The sequence below is a fragment of the Seriola dumerili genome, unplaced genomic scaffold, assembly GCF_002260705.1.
Source record: "Seriola dumerili isolate Sdu_G_001 unplaced genomic scaffold, Sdu_1.0 BDQW01000177.1, whole genome shotgun sequence".
Lineage (NCBI taxonomy): Eukaryota > Metazoa > Chordata > Actinopteri > Carangiformes > Carangidae > Seriola > Seriola dumerili.
The window spans coordinates 1652577-1679893 of NW_019174432.1; the positions used below are offsets into that span (position 1 = coordinate 1652577).

The following is a 27317-nucleotide window of genomic DNA, read 5'->3' on the forward strand; positions in this document are numbered from 1 at the left end:
GTTTTGTCTGACCAGCTGTCAAAACCCCCAAATTTGTTTTTTTTTTACTGTCATAGAAAAGTGGGAACACTGGCAAACATTCACATTTTAGAAAGATGCTACATGTGAATTTCTACCTTTTTTAAAAATGGACTAAAATGACAAATCAGTTATTAAAATTGTGTACACTTAATATTCTGTCAATTGACTAATCATTTAATCCACTTATTCATTTCAGCTTTATCATACGGTTTGATTTCTGGGTACGTAGGGGGGCTCTGTGGAAGTAAACCGTTTAAATCATCCCTCCAATAGGGGGCAGCAGAGTGTTGCAGTTAAAATTGAACTTCCGTTACTGAGGACGACGATCGAGAACATATACAGGAAAGAGAAAAGGCGAACAGGTTGTGTTTGTCTGTCGTTAAAGTCTTTCGTTTTCCCTGATAATCCATCAGATCCACACAAAATTTCAAAATGGGGAAGCGACAGCACCAAAAAGACAAAATGTGAGTATTACAGTGATACTTAACAATACACAGCGACACTGTAATGTTTGTTGTTGTTAGCATAGCAAGCTAATGCTGTTCGTAAAGTAGCTAGCGATCGAACTCTACTTTTACTTTACTTTTACCTAACATCGTTTCTTTGTCTTTTATTTGTGTGTGTATGTGTTTTATTCCGGCAGGTACATCACTTGTACAGAGTACACAAACTTTTATGGAGGGAAACGAACAGGTTCGTTTGTTTTTTTTGTTATTTCTCCGACGTTCGTTCGCAGCGGTTTGAACGTTACCTGGTCAAAACAAACGTGAACAGTCACAGCTGTGCTAAAATGAAATAACAATGAAAAGTAAAAATATTAATTAAACAGTAATTAAGCAGCACTTTCCAACTTTAGCAAGCTTGCAAACACTTTCTGTAGCAGCTGAGACTCTTTGTATTTTGACTCTTCCTGCAAATCACTTCAAGTTTTGAGATAGTTTTGGTCTGCATGTACACACAGCATGTTTAGGATCGATCTACTGAATTTCAGATACCAATAGCTTCGGCTTGTGTTTCTTGAGGTGGTTCATGGTGGATTTTGAGTGCTACTCTGGATCATTATCCTCCTGTTTAAGCCTTCCTCTTTAGTTTTACTCTCATGACTGACCGTAGGACGTATCCATCTACAGAATTTGCTGATATTCTATTCAAGCAGTGTTTCCTAATATTTCCATACCCATGTTGTGGGTTGTTCATTTCATTAAACGCTGCTCTTTTTTTCTTCTCTAAACTCACCTGTAGTGATTGTAGCCAAACAGCTCAGTTTTAACTCTGTCTTATCCAGATGTTGCTTTGTAGATTTCAGATGTTGACATTCATGATGAGGTTGCTTCTGATGTCTTTTCCATGTAGACCCTGTTTGTGCATTAGCGCAGCACAGTAGAACAGTACACCACCACCCCTCCGTCAGTTAAACCTTCCCGCAGCTCCTTTGCAATCATCTTGTTTTCTTTTTTTAAATATAAGTTTCATTTTATGTTTTTACTTTTCAGTTATCCCACAGGCAAACTTCAGACGGCTTCCATTTGACCACTGCAGGTGAGAAGAGTCTTGTTTTCCATCCTCAGGAGATTTGATAGATTCACTAATACACTACTAACAAATTCTGGCCTTGCTGGTCCATGTTTAATAGAATACTTGACAACAAATACTGTATATTGCATAGATGTGGACAAACTGGATTGGCACTAAGATGCATGGTGTATTTTTGCTGAGTAATTGTAATTTATATAAGATGTGTCTCACTTTGATATAAATGTTTTCTCTGAAACATTTCAGCTTGTCCCTTCAGCCATTTGAGTATCCTGTCTGCACTGAAGAGGGAGTCGTCTTTGACCTTCTGTAAGTAGCCTGACTATAAGTGAAAAAGAAGAAGACATTTTTAAAAGGAGCTCTGCCTGACTATAAGTGGCCTTTTGATTGTTGGTTGTCACTGGGTATTTGGGTTTTTCCCATGAAGGAAAAACGAGGAACACTGGTTGTGCTAATCTTAAACTTGTAACACAAACCAAACAAATACCAGCTGTGTTCTAGTGCTTGTTTTGCCCTGCTAGTGGTCGGACTGTGGGGATGACTTTGATGGTGGAACAATGTGGTTGCTTCCTGCTGGTTTGACCGTAACAGTCACTTCCTTTCTACCTTCTGTTTTAGGAGCATTGTTCCATGGATTAAGAAGTACGGTACTAATCCGATCTCTGGAGAGGTAAGAAAACAAGAATTCTCAAGAAATCTTTATTGGTCAAAATATTAAGCTGTATCATAAAGTTATTTCAGAATATTGCTGAAATGATTCGTCACTTGAACTGAAAACATATTGTCAGCAGTTTCCAGCTCACCAAATGTTTTATGTCATTGTAAACTAGACTTCTTTGGGAGCTTTTTACAGACTGATAGAGAAAATAGTTTAAAAATTCTCAAAGGAAAGTTTCCAACATCTTCTGGAATCCATGCCACAAAGAACTAAGGCTGGTTGAGAGTAAAGAGAGGAACTACCCAGTATTAGTATGGTGTTCCTTATAAAGTGCTCGCTACATGTAGATGGCACCATATCATCAAAATTTAAATAATCAAGAGCATGACCTGTGTGAAATGCTCTCGAGATGTCGTTCTCTGGTAAATAAACGTCCGTTTTCATTCTTCCCCACAGAAACTGGAGGCAAAGTCTCTCATCAAACTCAACTTTGCCAAAAACAACGATGGTAAATATGCACATGATTCAGTGTGATTAAACCTTAAGATCCACATAATAGGTCGATAATGACATTAGGGTTGAAGAAGCTTAATTTCCCAATCAGCAAGTCGTTAGGAATAAAAAGGTCAAAGCCACACTGATGTTACTGCAGCACAGCGTGAGAGCAGCTTGTAAAGACTTAGAGAGTGTTGGATGGGAGGGACAAGAGCAAATTAAAGCAAGTGGAGGAGGAAGATGTGGGAGAGGTGATATAATTCATCAGGGGGCACATTACATGAGGTACTTCTTGACTTCTGGGGGAGATGAGTTTCCAGCAGACTGAGAGTGACTCTGCTGCTTTGCTTTCTTCTGACTTTTTTTTTTTCCTTCTGATTTTGTTCCAGGAAAGTATCACTGCCCTGTTCTGTACAACGTCTTCACAAATAATTCTCACATCGTTGCCAACAAGGTCACCGGCAATGTGTATTCTAATGAGGTCGGTGAACATGCACACCTTCCGCGCATTGATCCTCATACAAATAGTTTTTGGAACAGAGACCAGTGTCTAAAATTACACACACACGCAAAGAGCTGTTATTGATTTTGGTTTCAGTGTGATACAGTGCAGATGCTCGGCCCACATGGTCACAAGATGCTGCCTTGCATCACATTGAATTAGTTAGATACATCAAAATGGATTATATATTGTACAGGACAAGTCCCTCGGGTTTTACACGTAACTTTGACCAAGTAGAATCTGCCTTTTTAAAAACATGTTTTTCATAATCATCTAAGCTAAACCGAAACCCGAGATGATCTTCATTTTCCCTTTCACCCAAATTAGTGACGAGAGCTTTTTGTTTTCTAAAATATTTCACTCAGGCCGTTGAGCAACTCAACATTAAGACCAAGAGTTTTAAAGATCTTCTGACAGACGAACCCTTCACCAGAAAGGACCTTATAACACTTCAGGTGGGTTGTTGCTTCATTTTGGTATGCCAAAGTTTAAAGCACCTTATTTAGGGAAAATCAGCCTTTAACTCTAATGGTGTATTTGTTCTGTTTTGTCTTCATAGGACCCCACAAACCTGGATAAATTCAATGTTTCCAACTTCTTCCATGTAAAAAACAACCTGAAGGTGTTGGATCCAGGTGAGTTATTGAATTGTTAGTTGTCATTTGTAAATTAACTGTTTGTGATTTAGAATTCTCCTTTTTTTTGTTCAGTTCGAATCAGGAATCAGGGTTAAAATTAATTTACAGATGCTTAAACAGTGTCCTTCCTCATTCTCTTTTTTTCCCCCTGGGACGGTTCAGATGAGGAAAAGGCCAAGCAGGACCCAGCGTATCACCTGAGGACCACCAATCTGGAGACCAGGGAGACCTTAGCCGAGCTGTACAAAGACTACAAGGGGGACCAGCTCCTGGCTTCCACCATGAAAGAGCCAGAGGCCAAGAAGACAGACAAGTTAAACGCTGTAAGGAAAAACATCATGATGCTATAGTTATTGAAAATTGCAAGATATGAAAAGAGGGTAGTGAACTGAAGGAAAAATATAAAACATATGCACACAGACTCGCAGCTTAGAGGGGATGGTGTCCTTGCAATGGTAATGGCAGCTGATCACATGATGACTCCCGGGTCAAAACCCCAGACTGTGTGCGACAACATTTGATTGTTATATTTGTCTGCTCAGAGACCTACATTAACATTGAAATACGTGGGGAATTCTGTAATTCGTCTTACGCTTGAAGAAAAGTTGAACGAGAAGGCGCGTGTGTGATGTCTTAAAGTTTTCATCATGAACTCTCAGTATTCTTCGTTAGATTTCTCAAAAATCACCACTTCCCGTTGACGAGACAATCGGGTCAGATAACAGACGACCTCGTGGAAGAGGGAAACTAAAAAAAGGAGCATTGGCTTTTCCCCATGTCACACGGCCTTTTGTTTTCTCATTTGTCATGGAGACGTATCTGTTGACGTGCCAACTTTATTGTTTAATCCATAGCCCTTCTAGGACGTCTGGTCCACAGTGGCTGAAAAGTTTAGCAGCAAAGATCAATTTTGACTTTGGGAATTGTAATTTTTACAAAAACAGTTCCGTCTTAAAATCTACTTACTGACTTTTTCTGGAGTTCTACGTCAAGCCGCACAGTGTCCAGGCGTCTTTGCTGTTGGATCAGAGAAATCCACTTAGATAATTTGAACGAGAATAATTTTATGTAATTTCTGTGAATAACTGATTAAAACGTGGTTTGTCAGATTTAATCAGTTCTGCTGCAGCATTTCAAGATGGCATTTATCTGGTGAAGAAGTGCAGTTCGTTCTTTGTACACAGGAGGGAGCCAAACACACATTAATAGATTAACAGTGTTGTTGGCAACAAGACAAAAAAACAGAATCCAGAAACATAACAAAGAATGTTTACAGTGCTGTGAGGAAGATGAATCACATTTCACTCTTAGAATTCAGGATTTTAAGCAAATATTAATGAAAATATCATGTTGGCCCGAGTGAGAGATGAAATTGGTACGAAGGTCTCCTTAAATGAGCAGTAGGTTTATATTATTTATTTAAAAACACCCTCTGGATATTTGTGTGTAATTCCAAATAACTTTATTTATCCATTAGGAACTTCATTTGTGTAACAGTGTCAGTGCATACACAATAGGTGAGCAGACAAACAGCAAACGCAATATAGGCAACATTCACGAACAGCTTAGAACAGTTTAAGATGACAATTTTAAATGTGCTTAAAGATGATAAATCAGTCCACAAATAAATGGCAATAAATGAATAAGGTCAATGAGTGTTAATAATTATTATCGTGTCGTATTAATGAGTGTGATGGATGTAGGCACAAAGTTTGACGTGGCACGGTTTGGCCTGAAGGGTATTTGTAGTCCTTTCACTTTAGTCCATCTGGTGTAGATGCTGTTTAATAGTTTGTGCTCCAGTGATGTTTTGTTTTTTTGTTTTTTTTTTGTTGTTGTTGCTCATTCTGGTGAATTTGTCCAGAGGATTAAGGTGGGTGTTACTCAAAGCACCAAACCAGGCCGTTTAGTTGGCGGTGATGATTGATTCAGTGAAAGTTAATTGAACTGGTGAGTGGAGCTGGAGTCGTTTCACTGTTAGGTCTGAAGGTTTGTTAGTGGTCAGTTGTGCTGCCGAGGTATTAGAAATGGTTCCTCTCTCTCTATAGCTGTTGACCATCAGTGCAGGGATGGTGAACTGTCCGTGACCGGCTCCTTGGTTTTGGAGGCCTTAAGGTCACACCACCACTCTGAGAATATGCCTGTCTCGGCTTGTAACCGCCCTCCAGAGTTAGTGGTGACTACGGTGACCGGGTCATCGGAGTATTTGATGTAGGTTATTTCTGGGTCTGAGCTCCTGCGGTCATCAGTGCCCCGCGTGACGAGAGCCCTGTCCCCGTGGGGCTCCAGTGGAGATGACCATTTCCTACAGCTCTACACACAGATGTTTAACAAAGGTCAGTTGCGGTCATGTTACCACCGTGACTGTGTCCTTGAACAACCAGGGGGGAGGGATGAAATCCGGTTCGCTTTGAACGACACCGTCACTTCTTCTCTTATCAGATCGCCTTTGATGCTACGCCGTGTCTCGTTTTCACGCCAGAGCTTCTCCTCGGTTGCTCTGCATCTCCAGTTCACAGTTGAGGTGATGCTCTGACAGCATCTGAAAGAACAGGGAATATAGGTCAGACAGAGCACACAAGGTAAAGTCTGTGCTTTCATGCGTCTTCACAAGAACTAGAGCAGAAGAATGCTAAACCAGGGACTGTAGAATAGACTTTGAGCTTTAGAAATCCATTTTCATTTCTCTGCTTTCATCTTCACTCAGTTGTTGTTCTCTTGATTTAAATAGCTCTTCCAGTTCCACTGCACTGTTTGTGGTATTTCTAGGTGAACACTGCTATTTAACAAATGTATTCTGCTATAATTTAAGCTCAAACAACCTTAAAGCATCTCCAATGCCCCTTAATTATGAGATGGTAGAAATCTCTCTAAGCTGAGAAAGGGGGGGGGGGGGGGGGGGGGCTGTGCTCTTAATCATACAGAAGCAGCAGAGGCTTTCATTAAACTGGTTTGCACTTGATGGACCACCTAGTGCAAACGAGGGGAACAGCCAACTATTTGGCTGGAAAGAAGTGTGGAGTGAAGAAGGTTGTTCTCCACCTGGAGGATGAAGCGCTTCAGGCCCCTTTTTTAATGGGGAAGTCTCTGTCCTGTTGAAGCAGAAGACATGCAGGGCGTATTTAGCTGATGCTGATCACCGGTGGAAGATTTCACAGCAGGGATAAATACACAAATACGGGCTGAAAATGATGATTATTTTAACCATCTATTTACCTTTCACAAACTTACCAGTCACATGTTTTCAAATTGTCATAATTGTCATCTAAAACCCAAAGAAAGAGATCCCAGAACTAAGAAGAAAGCAGCAAATCCTCACATTTAAGAAGCTGAAATCAATATTTGGCCTTTTTTGCTTGACTTTAACGATTTCTATGAGTGAGTATTACAAGTCAATGTTCCTTTCTTCAACTGATTGCTCAAACAACCCAGGTCAGTGCTAATGCAAACCCATTATTACACTTAAAAGAGCATTAAATAATTGAGCATGAAAGCTATGAAAGCTCATTCGTAACCTTGTAGATAGATGTCCACTTACTGGCTTATTCCAGAGCTTTGAAGTATATCCCAACCATACGCGACCCGCTGTTTTCAACCGTCTCACATGTTTAGTGCAGAGGCCACATGATGATAAGTGAGAACTCCGTCCACCGGTGAAGATCATAAGATGTGGTTCAAAGCTCTGGAGAATGGCACAGATTTAAAGAGGACCCAGTAGATTTGATTTTGTGGGGCAGTGAAATAGCGCTGATAAAAATTCATAGGAATATAAAACTTGTTAAAATCTAATATGAAGAGATTTCTGCTGTTCAGAGCTTGTAAGTAATAGATTTTAAAGACCGTCTCAACAAGTTAACGAACATCATCAACATGTACATTAACAGTAGAAATGGTGTTTAAAATCTGCCATTTTTAACTTTTTATTCTTGTCTTTTTATTTTCCCCAGGCTCACTACTCCACAGGCAGAGTCTCTGCCTCCTTCACGTCCACGGCCATGACTCCTGCAACAACACACGAAGCAGGCAAGTGAACATCTCTCTCTCTCACACACACACACACACACACACACAAAAACGTCTGTGGATTCCCAGCAGAAAGTAACATTCACCTCTCCTTACTTTTACTTCTTTAATCTTTATTTATCTGGGGAAGAGTGGCTAGTCATGCCTCCTCTTTTGCAGCAAAGTGCAACTTCGTGCTCGCAGAGTTACATGCAGCTGCAAGTGGGAGCTGCTCGGTTCGACTGTTTGCTTCTCCTGTCAGCCTCTGAGCTGCTCCATGGGAGAGATTTGCTGTTATGCAACAGTATAGTAGGTTCAGTACACTTCAGAAGAGGACGACAGTTTTTGGATTTAGTGACCTAGTTCAGGTTTTTTAAAACAGGATGACATGCCATATATTTAAGGAGGTGTGGTCATGTACTTTCTATATAATTGGAAATGTGTTAATATTCATATTTCAATCATTTGCCTCGATTTAAATTTTTGTCAGATTTTGTACTTTTTTAAATATTACTCTTATATAAAGGTGAAACAATAATTAAAAAAAAAAAAAAAAGCTATTTGGATTTAAGGAAAGAGAAAAACACTTGCGTGATCTAAATAACAGCCTGCACTGAAGAGGTTCTGAGGGTTTTTAAAGGTCAGGCGTCTCACCTGCTGCTGCATCAAGCCGAGACTCAATCACTAAACACTCAATAAAATCTTAAGATCATTTTTCAAAATAACAGCCCCTGTCTGATTTATTTATTTTTTTTTTTCCAGTCATAATCTCACAGGTTGCCATCCGTAAAGACGCATCACAATAACTGAATTTGTATTTTTCTGTTATAGACGCCATTGCAGACGACACCGTGCGTTACCAGTACGTGAAGAAGAAAGGCTACGTCCGTCTACACACCAACAAGGGAGACCTGAATCTTGAGTTACACTGTGATAAGGTAATGACATTCACACATTCATTCAATATAAAGTCATTAGCCTAGCAAAATGGCAGTTAGACATGTTTATCTTATGTCTGAATAAGCAGCTGTGTCACTTTTACATTAAAGTCATGGCAGCAATGCCTTAATAACATTTTCATGACACTTCCAACACATCACACGTCTGAGCTGAATACTGTCACATTAATGTAAAGGCCACAGCAGCACAAGATTAAATGCACACACACAGAAATGAAGAGATCAGCTTAATGAATAATGAAACTGTCAGTTAGCTGATTTTAAGTTGTTGAGGAGATTGTTCTAATGTCAGATCAGTCTCTTTGATACTGTGAAAGTATTAAAATGTTCAGTCCACAGAGAAATGCACACAGCCCATATTCAGAAACTGTGACTGTGAGAGTTAACCAAGCTACAGTGGGGGGCTACTTGTCCTAATCGTGCGTGACTCAGAAAACGGTCAATCAGATCCGGAGGCTCAGAGAACAACACAAAACGCCCTCTTCTTGCTCCAGACAGAAGCCTGAGAGAGGAGATGTAAAACTACATTGAGATTGTTTTTGGTTTTTAAAACCATAAGTATATCTTCTCATGAATCAACACTTGGTGTAAAATATGGCAGGGAATGTTGGCATGGTGTTGAAAAGATAAAAACGTATAAAAAAGCAGTTTAAAACGATACTTAAAGCACAGAGGAGCTGATGTCATTTTTATTGAAACTAAAAAAGTAAATGTTAAGAGATTGGTAATGCTGACCCATACCATATATATAAAATATATATTTTATAAATGAGGCCTGACACTCCAATTCAGACTTGGCTGATTTAACTTGCTGGTACAAGGTTCTCAAATAATGTTGTCGTGATGTAGGTTTTGCCTGAGCAGGTGGTTAAATCGCAATGAGGGAGAATCATCCAAAACATTGAAATCAGCCTTTTGCAGAGTCTGTCCCCCAGGTTGCCAAGTTTACATCTTGGCAAAAATGTGTTTCTTGTGTGCCTCCTCTTTAAGGTTAGATGTGGGGCTCCAGAGAGACAGCGTGAGTTCCAGGAACACATTTCTGCCCTGGTAACCAGGCACTTCGTGTGCTTGGTTTTCATTGGCCTCTGAGCCGTCGAATCAGAATAATGAGGGGAAAGTGGCAGCGGTTAGACAACCTGCCCTCTGTGCCCCACATCCTCCCCCTCCCCACCTTCCTCCCCAGTGGTTTTCACACAGGATTGCTGCTCTATTCGTGGCCTGCTGTTTATGAATTAATGAGCGCCGCTTCACTGTCACATACACTCTCAGTCACACAAATCCAGAGCCCTCCTCCCTGTAAAGTGCCCATTTGCTCGCCCGGCTTTGGATGTCTCAGCCGCCCCTGCCCTCGTTGTCCCCGACTTGGATGAAATGTGAGGGGGCAGATGTTGGAGATCAGATGACACAGCCTGTACCTTAGTCACACATAATGTGGAGGAAGGTCCAGCTTCATTATAGTTGAAAGCACGGTGGATAAATAGGCTTCACCTGAGTGGGATAAAATGGGATGACTGTGTTAGATTTCAAAAGGGCTTGCATGACTAAGATATATATTTAGATACAGGCAAATCCAAATATTCCAATTATTTCTTTGAGATTGAGATTAATATAAAAAATATAAAAAAAACAACCTACAAATAAGAATAAAAAATGTGCCAAAGAGCTTTATTGATGACCTCTACCTAAATAATATGAAGTAGTTTATTCCTCAGATGCTCTAATGTTAGATTTGGGTGAAAAGAATAAAAACATGAAATTAAAGGAAGTACAAAAGTACGTACATTAGGAATCTCATTAAATGCACACAAGAGGAAATGTTTAAGTTAAAAATACATTTGTATATTTTCACATCAATTGAATTATTTTTAGTTCTACCCCCCCCCCCCCCCCGGGAAATCCTTGTAAAACAGAAGAGCCTGTAAGCAAATGTGAATTGGGAGACTTTTTTTTTTTTTTTCTCCCCCCCCCCCCCCGGGAAATCCTTGTAAAACAGAAGAGCCTGTAAGCAAATGTGAATTGGGAGACTTTTTTTTTTTTTTTCTCCCCCCCCCCCCCCGGGAAATCCTTGTAAAACAGAAGAGCCTGTAAGCAAATGTGAATTGGGAGACTTTTTTTTTTTTTTTCTCCCCCCCCCCCCCCGGGAAATCCTTGTAAAACAGAAGAGCCTGTAAGCAAATGTGAATTGGGAGACTTTTTTTTTTTTTTTCTCCCCCCCCCCCCCCGGGAAATCCTTGTAAAACAGAAGAGCCTGTAAGCAAATGTGAATTGGGAGACTTTTTTTTTTTTTTTCTCCCCCCCCCCCCCCGGGAAATCCTTGTAAAACAGAAGAGCCTGTAAGCAAATGTGAATTGGGAGACTTTTTTTTTTTTTTTCTCCCCCCCCCCCCCCGGGAAATCCTTGTAAAACAGAAGAGCCTGTAAGCAAATGTGAATTGGGAGACTTTTTTTTTTTTTTTCTCCCCCCCCCCCCCCGGGAAATCCTTGTAAAACAGAAGAGCCTGTAAGCAAATGTGAATTGGGAGACTTTTTTTTTTTTTTTCCAAAAAAAAATTTTTTTTTGGAAAAAAAAAAAAATTTCAGAGTGCCAGGCAAAATGAGCTTCTTTGAGTTGGTGTTTTGTAATGATTTACAAGAAGTCTAATAGTTTTTATGACCCAGTATGCACTTCAGCAACAGGGAAAATCCAGATGTCTGTTTCTTTTAATAAAAAAGAAAAGAGAAAAAAACCCCTCATTGTTGGAGCGCAGTACTAAACCTGGCTTCCAGCTATAGAGATATGCGAGACCGCCTCAGGCAACAGTTGAACTCCACTTGATTGCAGACTTATATGCATAACAAACACTTTCCAACAGGTCAGACAGAGTTGCAAGTGTGTGACTCTGTTTGTTTACATGAATGCAAATCTTCATGCTGTCAGTCACCTCTATCTGGAAGTTTGAAATATAACCTGTATCTTCAGCTCAGCACCTGTTCGGTGTCTTCTGATGCCGCTTTCAGTCGGCAACTGTATGCAAATAAGATGAGAGTCAAATGGCAAGGTCATCCCTTGTCTGTGTGGGTATGAATTAGTGAGTGTGTTATTTAGAGAATCACAGATGAACTACAAATCAGCACTGGCTTGTAGTTAATAGATGTCTTTTAATGATGCTTTCGATCACCTGTATAGGTTCAGTGTTTATATGCAGCAGCTTCCTGTTTTAATTTTTGTTGTCTACTATGGGTGAGAAATTACCTGGAGATTTTAATCAGGGAAATCGGGTAATAACTGTCATGATATGAACACCTCTAGCTATCAGGGGCCCTTGTTTACTCAGCGATTTATCCGTCTGTGGTAAGTTTGAAAGCAGCGAGGAAAACCAGTCGCGTTAAATTTATCAAGCTCCCTCAATCTCTCCACACCCTGAGGGCTTGTTATGTCGTTTCTGACCGTGGAGCGAAAATCTTATTGAAAATTTTATTTGTTTTCAAACACATGGTAATGATAGTGAGTTTCCCCAGGCAGTGGGCATGGATAATGTGCCAGGTGTGTGTTCCAAGTCACATTGCTTAATTGAATAAGTCCTTGAATGATGGGCAATTTGGGGTTTTTGACATATTAGTATTTGTCTTTTGTTTGTTATTATTGGTTAAGGTTAAAAAATGGTTAGTCACCAGGCGAATGGTTAGGGTGTCCCCGCGAGTCCCTGGTTCAACTCCCTGATTGGATCATTTGCTGCATTCCATACTCGGCAGGAAATAAAATCCCTTTGTCAGGCAGCTGATGAATGCCATGACGTACACGGATGAATAAGAGCAGCATGTTTGTAATTTATGTTACAAGAATTCATGTCTAATATTGTAGATGTATGCAAGAACTGATGCTCCTTTTTTTGCTTTCCTCCACTTCTCCAACCAGGAAAAAAAAGGCTTTGTCAGTCTTAACCTGTCTTTTAATCATACTTAATTAAAACGGGATAATGTTTTATATGTCTGGTGAATATTAGATGACATCAGGCGAGGCTGTTGTAAACATTAAAGCAGCATCAGACAAGTATTGACATTCACTATCCAGTTTATCTAAATGTTATGTTTGAGTGTGGGTGTGTTACTGGGTTTATCAAAAGGTCTCCTCCCATCAGACATCCGATTAATTTCAACACACAACATTCAGAGACGACTCAGCAGTGATTCCTGACTACACTGTTCTCATATTTAAATTGTGGTTTCAATGCTTCTTATTAATTTTTTTTTAAGTCACTGTTTTCAGTAATAATAAACTGATATTATTGGCTGTCAAGAGCCCAACTGAGACACTAATCAGTGTCAGGAAATTGTTATCATGGGTGTTCTTATAAACAATCTCTGTGTGCTCTTTCCTCCAGGTTCCCAAAGCTGGAGAGAACTTCATCCGTTTGTGTAAAAAAGGATACTACGATGGTACCGTCTTCCACAGGTCCATCCGGAACTTCATGGTGAGGAATTAATCCAGATTAAAATGCTTTTCTTCTTTTCTACTTCCATCTAAAGCAGGTAGCCAATGCAGAGATGCTAAAAGAAGTCTGCAGCATTTATAACTGAACGTTTGGACAGGTTATACTGGGTTAAACAGGAATACAGAGAATTGCAATATGCAAGTGAGATGTAATAAAAGCATGAGTGACAGTTTCCAGGTTCGTCGCAGATAAAAAAAAGAAAAAAAAGATCTAATCTTTGCAATTTTGCGAATGGGTTGGAATATTCTAGTGTCTAAGAGACAGTCCCGTTACTGGAAATGTCACTGGTTGAAAGCTCACGACAAACATGTATGTTGTCAAGACGGCAACATGCTGTTGAATAAAGGTGGGTGAATTACTCTGATTATCCACCATCACAAAAATCTATTTTCAGATGAGCATGGTTTAACTTAGCTCAGATTCTCCCTACTGTGACATTTCATATGAAAGTAAGTGAATAAAGTTCATATCATGAGAAACCAGGGTGACCGACGAGCTTTAACCCAAAATATCAATGAATTACACAGCGTCATTCACTGTTACCTTGTCTTTTGTTGAAATAGTTATGTATTTGAGTGTTTCCTGCTTCAGAGATGAGTAAACGCACACGCTGCATCTCAGCTCGCCTACTTCCGTACTTCCACCTGCTGTTTTGACAGTAAGTGCGGCAACATGCAGTGCTCCAGAAGTACCCAGATGGTGCCCTCAAAACAGTCATAAAGATGAGTGTGAGGCAATGGACACTTCTCACCCTCAACGGTTGCCATATTGGCGTCGTAGCAGAAGTGCAGGGACCACTTGTGCAAATGGCGGCTGAGGAAGGGAGGACACATCGCTGTCTCCGATGGTGGCGAAATTTCCATGTTGCATTAAACCGGGGGCTCACGCAGGAAAGGAAAACGTTATTCTTAAGTCACATGTGCAAAGCAGCCGACATAGCAACAGTTCTTTGTTGTAACTCGCTCTCCAACCGAAGCTTCTTAACCCAGACTGAGAATTTGAAATGACAGGTCTCTGATCAGCAGTTCGTCTGTGTATTTCGCAGCTTCCTCTCCTCTAATTAAAGTGGCTCTGAGTGGACATCTGGTCTCAAGAGGATCCTTACCTTTTTTCCATTCTGTCCCCTGGTTTTCATACACAGTGGCAAGCTGTGAATTGTTTATCCATAATTACTGTGCCACTTACGCCTTCGACTTATCCTCCGCAGCTCTAAAGGAGACGAGGATGGCCTTGAAGAGAATATTTTCATAGAAACAAACATGAAACAGTTTCTTAATGGGAACATAAACGTGGCTCTTGCTTCCCTTAAAACAGTTTATCAGGACCTGGCAGATCAACTGTGTTTCTGTCCAATCACATAAAACACCCTTCTTATGAATACGTCAGAATGGCTGCTGGTTTAATTCCATGTTTACGTCATCTTGAAGTTACCTTTTGGATCCTTAGATAGATGGATGGATAGATAGATACTTTATTTATCCCCAAGGGGAAATTCGTGTAATGAGATGTGGACATTATTTCAGACCCAGTGTTACTTGGATTTTTATACCACACTGTCACTAGCTACAGTGTGCTATAGAAGAACTTAAAGGTCCCATAAAGCAGGTCTAGGTTCTATAATAAATCGAAAATGAGCCATCAGGACTTCTGTTACTTTGTGATGTCATAACAAAGCAGTCACTGCTCTCAGCCATGCCCCAAGCCCCGCCCACCTGGACCCGCCATCCAACCTTGGAGGATTTGGTTTCTCTGAGTGTTTACCTGAAATCTGCTGTATTTTTATTCAATCACTCAGAAAACAGTCAGCCAATCAGAAGTACAGGCTCATAGCCTCCTCTCTTCTGATTGGCTGACTGACCTGTTTTTACTAGAGCTGGAGAGATTTTTTTGTTTCTTAAAACTACAAATATGTTTTTATGGATCAACATTTCAAATTAAAAACACAGGAAAAATGTAAAATCCGGGACCTTTTAACTTGTCCAGTAAAAACTATATCAACACCATGTTGGTTCAACACCTTGTCTCCACCTTCAGCTTTGTAAAAACAAGAGTTTCATCAATGTTTCCATCTTTTCTTGCTCTTTCTCGTCTTGCTGTCTACAGTGATTGTCCTTGCTTTCTTCTCGCGCCACTATACTGTTGTTCTGGTGGGAAAATACTTTCAAAATAATCAGCTGCCTCCTCTCCTGTTAGCAGGAAGGATTTTTTTCAGGCTTGTGCTCCATACAATCAGTACAGGAACTTACAGAAAACTTGCTCCGCAGCAGCACCAGTGGTGAAAACCAGCAGAGTTTGAGAGAAGTTCTCTTCCATAGAAACAATAATAGGAATGTTGAGCTTTAACAGTGAACAATGGAGGCCTGTATCCTGGAAAGCTTTGACATAGGATAATAACGATTGCAGAGGACATGACTTTCACAAAAGGAAATAATTGTACAAAAGTATTGTTTGACCACTTTACAGAAACTAAACATTTTCCTGAGGAACAACTCCTCTATTATCACAGGCTTTTCAATGTGCAGTACAGGCGGCTAATGTCACCCAAACCTAACAGGGCTTTTTATTTTTTTGTTTGTTTCCAGATTCAAGGAGGGGACCCCACTGGCACTGGCACAGGTAAGATGAGGACTGCACTTAAACCACATTTTGAATTACATAACACCCCTCTGTTAAATTATTGATGGTTCCTTTTTGGAAGCTTTGCGTAAATACCGCCTGAAATTCACGATGCAAGTCAAGAGTGTTACTAAATATACTCTGCAGAGGCACATGGGAGTACAGAAGACTCACACACACACACACACACACACAAAAGTCTGAGAGATTACGTGGATGGAAGAGGGCTGAGTGTACAGAATGTGGGTGTGGTGAACAACCAATCAACCAGCGTTTGGTGTAATTTCCCTGTTTTGAAAAGCCAGTTTTAAAAGGCAGCTAAGTGTAATTGACTGCGAGGCCTCATACATTTAATTTCCTGCCGTCATGGCGCTGTGAGAGTTTACAGCACAAAGTGTGCTTTGTGTCCGTGGGCGTCTCTGAACACTACGCAAAATGCATCCACCATGACAGATTTATGAAGGTGCAGAATTCCTGGCCTGTGGGTAAAATTCTCCTCCTCACCTGGACTGAGCAGCGTGTGCACACAAATCACGAACAGACCTTCAACTGGCTTTTTAAAAGATCATTCCTCCTTATTGCAGCCCCAAAGCATACACTAGTGTGGGTTTTGGCATGTAATTTGTATGCCTTTGAGAATGTCAGCGTATGAATGTTGACATAACTGCTCTAAAACACGTGCGAACCAAAGCAGGGCTGAGAAATTCATTCTCAGTTTGGTGTTTTGCTTGTTGAAGAGCTTATTTTGCTCACCGTCATTGATCTAGATAAAGACAACAAACAGGAACAGTGAGATAAAGTGACCACGTATTGTGTGTTGAGGAGGCTGATAACAAAATAAGATATTGAAGCTTGACGTGATACTTTTTCTTGACTGTTGAATTTTGAGATTTAAGTGCGAAGAAAATCCTACGAAAATCACCCACTCATTTTGAGCGAGTCCCTGTCTCTCACTGCCTGCACATAAATTGGTAAGGGACCCATCCTGCACACTGCTCACTGTAGCGTTAACAATTTCCCCAAGTTCAGAAGAGGAGCCTCATTTATATGAAATCCTTCAGAAGCAGAAAGAAATGTTTTAAACATCGACTTGTAAATGAAATCGCAGACACGTACTCCAGATATGAAATGAAAAACACATGCTACTGTATTTTGAAATGCCCACATTAGCTTGACCATTGCGTTCATTAGTAGAAAAGCCTCACAGCTGTGCGCCGTCAGTCAGTGGAGTAAATTTTCATTTCCCTTCTTTCTTTCCTGTTAAAACCAGTAGCAGCAGGTTTAAGTTTGAGGTTTTATTTGTGTTGTAAATCAAGGGAATGCTGTTTGATGTATTGGATAACTGTTTGGCGAGAATGAACTTCTCTCTTCATCCCCCTCTCTCTCTCTCTCTGTCTCTCTCTCTCCCTTCATTTATGATCTAGTCGTACTGAGGTAAAATGTCAGCATGTTGATAAATTATGCAAAAATGTCACCAGGGGAAGATGACGGCTGGAGGAAACCTCTGAGGAGCTGATTGGTTGCTTGCTTGTATGCGTTTACACTCCAGAATATACGCTCACATACAGCACCTATATACTGTGTGTATTGCCAAATATTATCATGAGCTTTTAAATGGTTTCTGTTTGGGAAGTCGCAGTGACATTCAGGATTTTTAGTTTGAATGGAAATGTCGACCTTTGTTCAGGCGATTGTGGAAAAACCTGTTGCCATTTTCATTTTACCAAGAAGGAAGAACTTTTACTCAAAATGAATGTTTATTTATTTAAAACCAGCCTCCTTCAGTGTAACATGTTACCATATCATCACATGTAATATCCCACTGATAATGGGAATGTGTGATCGGGTGCGGGTCTCTAAATCATAGAAAGTAATTCGCTTGGGTGGATTATTTATGCGTACATGTGGATGACATCGGAGCCGTTCAGCGCATCACTTAAACATATATATATATATATATATATATATATATATAAAATATATATGTGCACACAGTTTCGTGCATGTACACCAGCTGGCAGGACGCAGGACAGTGNTGAATGGAAATGTCGACCTTTGTTCAGGCGATTGTGGAAAAACCTGTTGCCATTTTTGTTTTACCAAAAAGGAAGAACTTTTACTCAAAATGAATGTTTATTTATTTAAAACCAGCCTCCTTCAGTGTAACATGTTACCATATCATCACATGTAATATCCCACTGATAATGGGAATGTGTGATCGGGTGCGGGTCTCTAAATCATAGAAAGTAATTCGCTTGGGTGGATTATTTATGCGTACATGTGGATGACATCGGAGCCGTTCAGCGCATCACTTAAACATATATATATATATATATATATATATATATATAAAATATATATGTGCACACAGTTTCGTGCATGTACACCAGCTGGCAGGACGCAGGACAGTGAAACACACCTCAGGGCGACAGATCCTCTCCCCCTGTTGTGAGCCAATAATCTCCAACAGTGCATATTCCTGTATACTCATCCTGATGATTCTTAATGATGAAGTCGGTCTAAATAATGACTCACAGCTGAAGGCTCTCAACATGGGTCCGTGTTCAAGGGCAAACATGGTTCACTTCTGCTTCTTATGAAAACACATGATGCCCGTCTCTCTAATGGTGCAGTCATTTGAATAAATGGTGCTGGTAGAGCCGGTGGTTTTCATACAAACTAAGAGGATTATGATATTCCACAGTGGGAAAAGAATTAACATTGTGCACTGTAGAGCTGAAAATGACACACTATATGAACTCAGCCTTATAAGTTTTAAAGTATCTAAAACTATCCAAACTCCCAGATGGTGCAATTAAATGACAGATTAGGACCGACGTGATGATTTCCTTGTTGTTTCCTTGTCCAGCCCCATAAATTCACTTTCTTTGAAGATGTTTAGATCTGAGAGTCTGTCCAAACAAGAACAAGGACATTTTTGTTTGGTACGTTAAAAGTTCTCCTGTGAAGAAACGGTTTTGTTTACATTCAGAGTTTCACAGCAGGATGGATTGTATGTGTCCTTGAGGCCTCACAAACGTGTTAAGCACATTTTTCTTTCTCAAACATTTGCAAAGCTTTTTGAAATGTTTGAAACCTGCATTGTTTACAGTCATGTTTATAGCAGCTACCAGTCGCTTTTCTCTGGTGTTTTTGTTTCTTGGCCTGGTTACCTGTTTATCAGTAGAATAGCTAGCTAGTCAGAGCTAAATCAAATTACAAGTTGAGTGGTGGTGACATTGAAGCCGGTGTGACGGTGGTGGTGTAGTTCGCTTGAAGCCTAACATTAGCCTTTTACTTTCGCCGGTTGTATTTAGGCTTCAAAAATCATGAAAGTGGTGTCGGTTTGTGAAGATTACCCTGCTGAAACAAAACGTCTTAAGTATCATAAACTTTTGTTCGTTACAGATCTTATTTTCTGCAGTAATCTAAAAGCCAATGTAAAAAATGCCATTGGCTTTATATCAAGGGACACAGGGTGGCGCTAAGAGGTGACGGTGCTGTACAAAAATACGTCATCCCTGTGGCACCCTATGGTCCTCAGCATCTTATCACATTGTTGCTATTTTCTTCATGTTGTATGGCTCCCATGCTCTACACATCTGTTTTACCGGCCTCCCTGCAGTCAACAGGAATGTCTATTTTATCTCCCACAGACCTTTACAAGTGCAAGTGCATCCTTGTATTTGTGGTAACAAGATACAAACCAAACAGGCACCTGCTCATCAAAACATTTATCTATTTGTGCCACAAGTGGTGGAAAACTTCACAGTGTGCCTTTAATGAAGATATTCATTTAGTTTTATCTAGATGTGTGAAAGATGGTTTAACTTGAATCTACGGGTTGTTTCACAATTTTTGCCCAAGAGAGATTAAGTACAGAAACACCATATTTTTGTGCCAAGCGTATCAAACTGTGATCCCCACGTCGTACATCATACTGAAATGTGGTCTGAGCCATGAGTAATTTGTTCCCCTTCAAGTGAAAACCCGCTGATAGAAAAGCCCGTCCTGAAGTGTGCTGGGACACTGACACTGACTGCTATGACGTGTCAAAATGCCTCCAGGAAAAAAGCTCTATAGTCTGAACAAATATTTGAGCTTTACCCACAGAAGCACATTATGTCTTCTACTGAAAGTCTTGACAAAAATGCCTCATTAGTGGGAAGGGAGGTGTCAAACCCCCCCCCCCCCCCCCCCCATGTTTCGATGTCTGTCAACCACATTAACTGTTATACTAATGAAATGAAACATTTTGCTGTTTCCCGTTTCCACTCTTTCTGTCTTTCCTTCCTCCCTCACCCACTTTCTCCCATCCCAGGAGGGGAGTCGTTCTGGGGGAAACCTTTCAGGGATGAGTTTCGGCCCAACCTGTCCCACACGGGCCGCGGGGTTCTCAGCATGGCCAACTCTGGTCCAAACACCAACAAGTCTCAGTTGTAAGAAATATTTTTTAAAGAAGCAGTCTTTCCTGAACTCTGAACTACCGCTCTGTTCTAGGAAGTCAGTAAACAGAGGGTTGTTTTGTTTTGGTTTTTTTTTCGTCTCTTCCATCCTTCGATTTCTTTGCTGAGGTCCCGCAGGTGAATAAAACCAGACGTTTAATGCCTCAGGATACAAAAGTCAGATCTCGAATGCACAAACAGACATTTTATGCATTGTGGCATTTAAGTAATTTATTTTTTATACATTACTTAATAATCAATACATTTTTTTTTCCTCCTTTTCAATATAATAAAAGTTGAATAATATAATTTTGTTGGAAATGCTGTACATAAATATCCCCATATGTGCTTAACTATATAATGTCTTATAGACAAGCTGCTTATTTTTCTATAAGTGATTAAGGGGGGAGTTGAATAGAAAATTAAAAGGTTGCTGTTTATTGAGCTTTTTGAAGGTTATTCTGTGTATTTACCAAAACAGACAGCTACTGTAAAGCCGAGGCTGTCTTTGTAAACACAATGTTTACACTTTTCACAAATTAATTGACTGACCCCCCCCCCTTTTTTTTTTTTTTTTTTTTTTTTTAATGTTTTATACTCATGTTGCTTTGTGGTCTGTTTTCTCTCAGCTTCATCACGTTCCGGTCGTGCACCTACCTCGACAGGAAGCACACAGTATTTGGAAGGTAAACCTTTGTTCATTTGTTGTTTTTATTGACTCCACTGTGGCTTAGTGGCAGTGTTTTGTGTAATTCAGCAGCTGAGGCAGGTGGCTTTGAATTGACTGAAGTCCTGACAGACTCTCTCTCTCTCTCTCTCTCTCTCATCCTCTCATATTATTCTTTAATACATATTTGGTTCATTTGGAGCTCCAGACAGAGCCAACAGCTTTGTGACTTCACGTCTGACTCATCGCCAAGAGCAGTGAAAAATTTAGTAGATGCTGAATCTAAACTGATGTCTCTCTCTCTCTGTCTCCGTCTCTCTCTCTCATGCATGATCTCCACTGGTTGTCTTTTCAGAGAAAAACCTGCCTATGGTCTAAAAATATTCAGACTGCTTTCAATTGGCTGATTCCTCACATGGTCAACACACTTAGAAAGCTTCTGCTTTAACACGGCGTCCAGCTTTTCATCCTCTCCACACTGCAGTCGCTGCACATTTAATGGGAATGGCATTGTCGGTGTACTTAACCTGATCTGTACATAATGTGAGAGGAAGGTTTTTCTCAAAGTAAATGTGAGACAGGCCTTTTTTTTTTGTCTGGTTGCTAAGCCGAGTAGTTTGACTGTGGCTCTGTCGGGACCAGAGGTCTTGGAAAGGATCTTCTTTAAGCTTTAAGGCTGCTACATTTCCATTATTGATCAACGAATCAACAGATAAAACATGTTCCTGGAGCCAAAGGTAACGTCTTCGGGTGTCTTATTTGGTCTGACCAACAGTCCAAAATCCAAATATGTTCATTTAGCATGAGAGAAAATGGAGAAAAGCAGGGAACCCTGTCATTTGATAAGCATTTTTACTTGTTTCCCTAATCGATTAATTAGAAAATCGCTTCAGCTTTCATACTTTTTAGTGTTTTTTCTACCTTTTGATAATCTAAACTGCCCGTTTTTATATTTGTGGTGGCCCCTTTATGCCTTTTGATTAGAGAACTGACAATAGAAGCAACAAGATATTTGTTGTCGTTTCACCATCTTTCATGGGGAAACGAAATAAAACAAATTTCGCAATCTGGAGTTCAACCAGAGGCGTTGCAGTTCATGCTCAGCAGCACGGTAAATCCCTTGGCCGCCATGGTGCAACATCCATCCATCCCACTGTTTAAACGGCTAAAAAAATATTCTTAGGCTTGTCAGCACATGGAACCTGCCTCATTGGGATCAAATATCTGGGTTTTTTTGGGGTTCAGACATGAAGCGTTTACCTTTCCAATGGCGCGTGATTAATGACGTTCTTCTGTCTTTCACCTCGAGAGAGAGAGAGCGCCGCTGAAATCGTGCTTTCCTCCGATCAGAATGAGTTGTTAGAGGCAAATTTATCCGACAAATCTTGGCATGAAAACATGTTTGGGACACTGGCTTTGCTCTAGCAGGTAACCTGATAGCGAGTCCTCCTCTGAACATGTGGAAGCAGAGCACATGTGTCTTCAGTAGGATCCCCTGTGAGCTATTGGGTGTAGCGTTTGTATGTATGTATGTATGTATGTGTGTGTGTGTGTGTGTGTGTGCAGCTTCTCACTCTACACATGGTATCAAGGGGCCCCCACAGGAGCAGCTGGACAAAGAGTTTACAGTTTTACAAGAGCAAAGTGAGAGCGACTTCTTAAAGTGCTCTGCAGCAGGGGAGTTGCTAACAGATCGCCTCTTGGCCCTCAACGCTTGAAAGACTCTATATTTTCAGCAGTTGTTTTCTCCGCCGTGTTTACACCATGAAGCCAATGTGCTGATAACAAACACTATAAAACTCCTGTTCATTGTTGTCTGAGGAACGTAGTGAGGTCTTCAAAATCCCTCAGCTGTTAAATTATATACGTATTATACGAGAAGTAAAACATTATAGGGTGAGATGGTAATACACAGATTTGTTCTGATCGCCCAATGGGAACCAATGAAACATCTTGTTAAGTTTAAGCTGCTTGTTCCATTTCTAATCAGCTAGGTTGCAACACTGTGTCTTTTAAAAGGCTTAGGTATATATATATATAAGTTATATAAACAATGTAAAGACAGTGTGACGAACCTCCAGAGAATATTTCCCCTGAATCTGCAGCTCCCTTTCAGCTTTATGGAGCTTTAAAGCAACTTTCAGATCATTGTTTTAGCAGACCGGCTACGACCGCACCGTTTCGGGTGACCCTCACCAATCTCATCGCGTCACACATCAGACAGACCCAGTTAGAGACCAGCTGGTGAACACAGCGGAGGATTTAGCAGCTAAGGAGACAGTTATTTCCTTCAGGAGTTGGTAGAGACCAAAAACAGAGCAAAAAGAGAGGGAATATTTGGACTGAAGGTGTCTATGTTGAATCGGTGGCAGCAGGACACAGTGACATGACGGCAGCACCCAGCTACCTCCAGTCCAACCAGCCCCTACACCACAGTCTGCTTTTTGTTCAGTTACTTGCAAATGGTTAAATCTACTTAATGAGATTCGATAAGGGATTTGAAAGGATTCAGATTTAAGAGTAGATTTGATTCTGGATTCTGATTGGTTAAAAATGCTTTGCTATCCTCCCAAAGTGACGTGGGACCTGTGTGGGGATCCCAGGTCTTATCTAGATGTACTGAGGACTTGTCATAGTAACAAATGAAGGATGTTTTTGTTTGTTTTCTTGCAGGGTTGTTGGCGGATTTGAGGCACTCACAGCCATGGAGAATGTGGAGAGTGATCCCAAAACAGACAAACCAAAGGTGGGAATCTTGTTTAAGGTCTCAGTTGGTTTAATCATAATTTGATTTTACTTTGTTTTAAAAAAGTAGGAGAGAGAAATATTCTTCCACAGGTATTTTTTTTTTTTCTTCTTACATTTCATTTTACACTCCTAATATTGCAGCTGGGCAAACTACAGAGAGCAACTGTGGAGTAAGGTTAAGTTTCCTCTATCACAAACATCAAAAGGAGCTGAGGAGTACAAGGCTCCACAGCAGCGCCATGACAGTAATTTGACCTTTTTACGTGGATCTTCTAAAGATCAGGTGCTAAGATGAGAAACCAAGCGAGGTTATTAGAGAAGTGTTTAGAAAAGCCAGTGATGGGAGCAGAACTGTTTTGTCATTTTATTAAGTTTATATCCACCGGTGAACAGAAATGTGATAATAGAGATCTAGAGATTTGTATTTGATAGTTTATGATTAATATTTTCGATCATTTAGAGATGACACACAATATTTAGTTCCCATCCCACATTTTGCTGTTTTACAGTCAGAGATCAAGATCATCAGTGCGACTGTGTTCGTGGACCCGTATGAAGAGGCCGATGCTCAGGTTTGTATCTCTCCGTCTCTTTGCATCCATCAACAATACTGACTTGATGACAGAACAAGCTTCTTTTTATACGTCCATGCTGATGACAGCCGTTACGTTCCTGTCCCGTTCTCATGAACGTGATATCTCAGGAACGCCTCGAGAGAATTTCTTCAAACTTGGACTCAAGGATGAACTCAAGAGCTCATACTCGCTAATTATGACAAAATTTAACGATGAAGTCTGCAAAAACACTTCTGGCCATTATTCAGTGCTGTAACTCAGGAAGGGGAGATTGGGACCATATTGCAGTGTGTGGGATATTCTTCTTCTCAACACCATTTTTCCTGCAACTTGGCTGGTTGGCAAAGGCAAACAACCGCGAGGCAGTAGTTCTAGTTTTAGATCCAAAGTGAAGACGACAAACAATATCGCAGTATTTATGTCTGCGTGGAAAACCATGATGTCTCCAAATAAACAGTTAAAAGACTATTGATTCTTACTATTTTAAAGTAAAAGAAAAACAGCAAATCATCAAATAAGTTGGAACGACGGATGGTCGAGTATTTCTGTGTGGAAAAAATCACCCCAGCAATCAGTTAATGGAATCATTTCAGTTCTGTCAGAATAAAGATTTTGTCCAGTGTCCTACAAGGCAACACACTTGCATTTGAAACATGGGTTGAGGGGTGAAAGCGTCGACACAAGAATAAGTCTTCCGGTGTGAGCATGGCCTCTGTATCCCCTGATCTGACACACGCTTCTCTGGGTTTGGCATTTCCCTGGTTTGTGTTTTTGCAGATCGCGGCCGAGCGAGAGAAGGAGCTGCAGAAGCAGGAGGAGGAGAGGCAGCAGGCCAGCATCACCCTGAAGAAAGCCAAGGAGGAGCAGGCGCCCAAGACCTTCAAACAAGGTGTGGGGAAATACATCAACCCGTCCACAATGTAAGAGCACACACACACACACACACACACACACACACACACACACACACACACACACACACGCTCGCTCTCTCTCTCTCTGTCTAATTTGCTATTCCACACACAGCACTCTCTCCTCTGCTTTTAAAGTAGTAGTGACTCATCCATGGGCATTGCTGTGACGTATATAAAAGCTGCACATGCACAAACCTGAAGTTAAAGAACATTTATTCTGCTTTGTCTGCAGAGTTCGGATTAAAAAGTTTTCCTGGCCCCCACACAAACTGCATAAAATGTTTTCTCTGAGCGACCTGAGAAACAATACAGTAATGAATGGATGATAAAACATTATTACACAGCAGCACAAAATGAGTAGAGGCATCATGTGCAAAATGTCAATTATAGAGAAGATTACCCTTTTCCCCCCACGGGGATAATTCAGGTTTATTATCCAGAGCATATTTCTGCTGAGATTATGTAAATTGCATTGTATTTTGTGATATTACAAAATATTTCTTTTTAGTTTCCGGTTTATGTCTGTCTGACAACACACACTCAACATGGCCTGCCAGTCAAATATCAAACACAACAAAGACATCCGATCAGATTCACCCATGTCAGGCTTTTATTGTGCTTTGTGGTTTTATGGTATTAAATGGAATTGATTTGCGCTGTTTTTCCACTTCTCCATTGTGTCAAACTTTTAACTTTCAAGGTAGAATCTGTTCAGTAAAGTGGAATAAAATAATGAGTTTACTTTACACAATGTGTTACCCTGTAGCATTTGACCAAATACTGAAATTACTTTCATTATCACAATTAAGGTGCATTAACTAAATTGAAAATTAATGTACTGTAGCTGAAGTGTGTATTAAGAGATAATTAGACTGATTTTTCTCTCCTTGCTGGTGTTTTGTCTTCTGACTGAACCCGTCTCATCCTTCTCCTGTCATCACGTCATGTTCACATGTTTAGTCTTACGAAGAGCGCGTCAGTGTCAATGCTTCCTTGATTACCTGTGCATGAGGGCTGTTTCAGCAGTCGTTAATGGTCCTTTTTAAAGGTATCAGTCGTAGGAAAATGGCTATTGATACTTAGTGAAATACACAAATTTTGTCTAAAATTTGCCTTTTAGCTTAAAACATATGAGTCATAGTAGACATGAGCTCTGAACTGATATGATACAGTGGATCAGAGACCAGGCTGTGCAATTACAGTAACTCATGATTCTGGCTTAAAGAGTTTTTGTTTGTTGTTAAACATTTTCTATTTTGCATTAGTCGATAATCTTGGATTTGACACTTAATCAATTTAACATCTTTCATCCCCTTTTAGCTCATTGGTTTATTTTCCCAGGAGCACCTTGAGTGGTTTACCACAAACAAACTCAAGTGGTTGATGGTCATGATGAACTGTGACTGTCCTGCCAAGCCCGAATATCTAGTTTCCACAATGTTATGATCTAACCCTTGAAGTGATAAAATTTTAGATTGTTAATATTTTTGAATGGTTTTCTTTATATTCAGTTGCTTATTTACACGTCCAGTACACTCTGAGCAAATGTCATATAATATAATTTAGTATAGCATAATATAAAAGGACTTTTGTTTTACTTTCAATAAGAAAAGAAAAAATATCTGAAAAGCTGAGATACTGTGTGTACACAAAGGCAAAAACAACATCATTTACAAAGAGAATAGAGTTGTGAGGGCGAATTCAGACAAACACTAGAACAGATCAGAGAAACCCACAATCTACCAGAAGCAAGACCCACACGTCTGCGAGGAAACAGCTGATTGTGGAGGTCCTCGGTGCGTTGATGTTCTGCTTCTCCCTCTTTCAGAAAACGCTCGGCCGCTGAAGATGAAAGCGGACCGTCCACCAGCGGAGCGGCGGCAGCCAAGAAGTCCAAAGGCAAGACCAGCTTCGGAGACTTCAGCTCCTGGTAGCAGCTGTGTATTTTTACTGGTCAGGCTGAGTGCAGGCAAAATTAATTTCATTCACACTTCGATTTTTTTGTATTGTTTATCATCTCTCAGTAGTTTCGGTGTCTTATGAAACTATAAATTAAAGCTACTTTTTTTCAAA

General features: G+C 40.3%; 1 protein-coding gene across 1 annotated transcript; it reads left to right on the forward strand.

Moving 5' to 3' along the window:
* Nucleotides 1–347: 347 nt before the first annotated feature.
* ppil2 (peptidylprolyl isomerase like 2) lies at nucleotides 348–27317 on the forward strand. The gene is made up of 20 exons (XM_022752777.1): nucleotides 348–485; nucleotides 665–714; nucleotides 1515–1560; nucleotides 1801–1863; nucleotides 2173–2224; nucleotides 2669–2720; nucleotides 3097–3188; nucleotides 3575–3664; nucleotides 3769–3844; nucleotides 4010–4170; nucleotides 7795–7870; nucleotides 8681–8787; nucleotides 13169–13258; nucleotides 15862–15895; nucleotides 20217–20334; nucleotides 20970–21026; nucleotides 23681–23753; nucleotides 24265–24327; nucleotides 25108–25250; nucleotides 27073–27317. Exons 1-20 carry the CDS (start codon nucleotides 454–456, stop codon nucleotides 27176–27178), a joined length of 1581 nt encoding a protein of 526 aa, XP_022608498.1. The 5' UTR covers nucleotides 348–453; the 3' UTR covers nucleotides 27179–27317.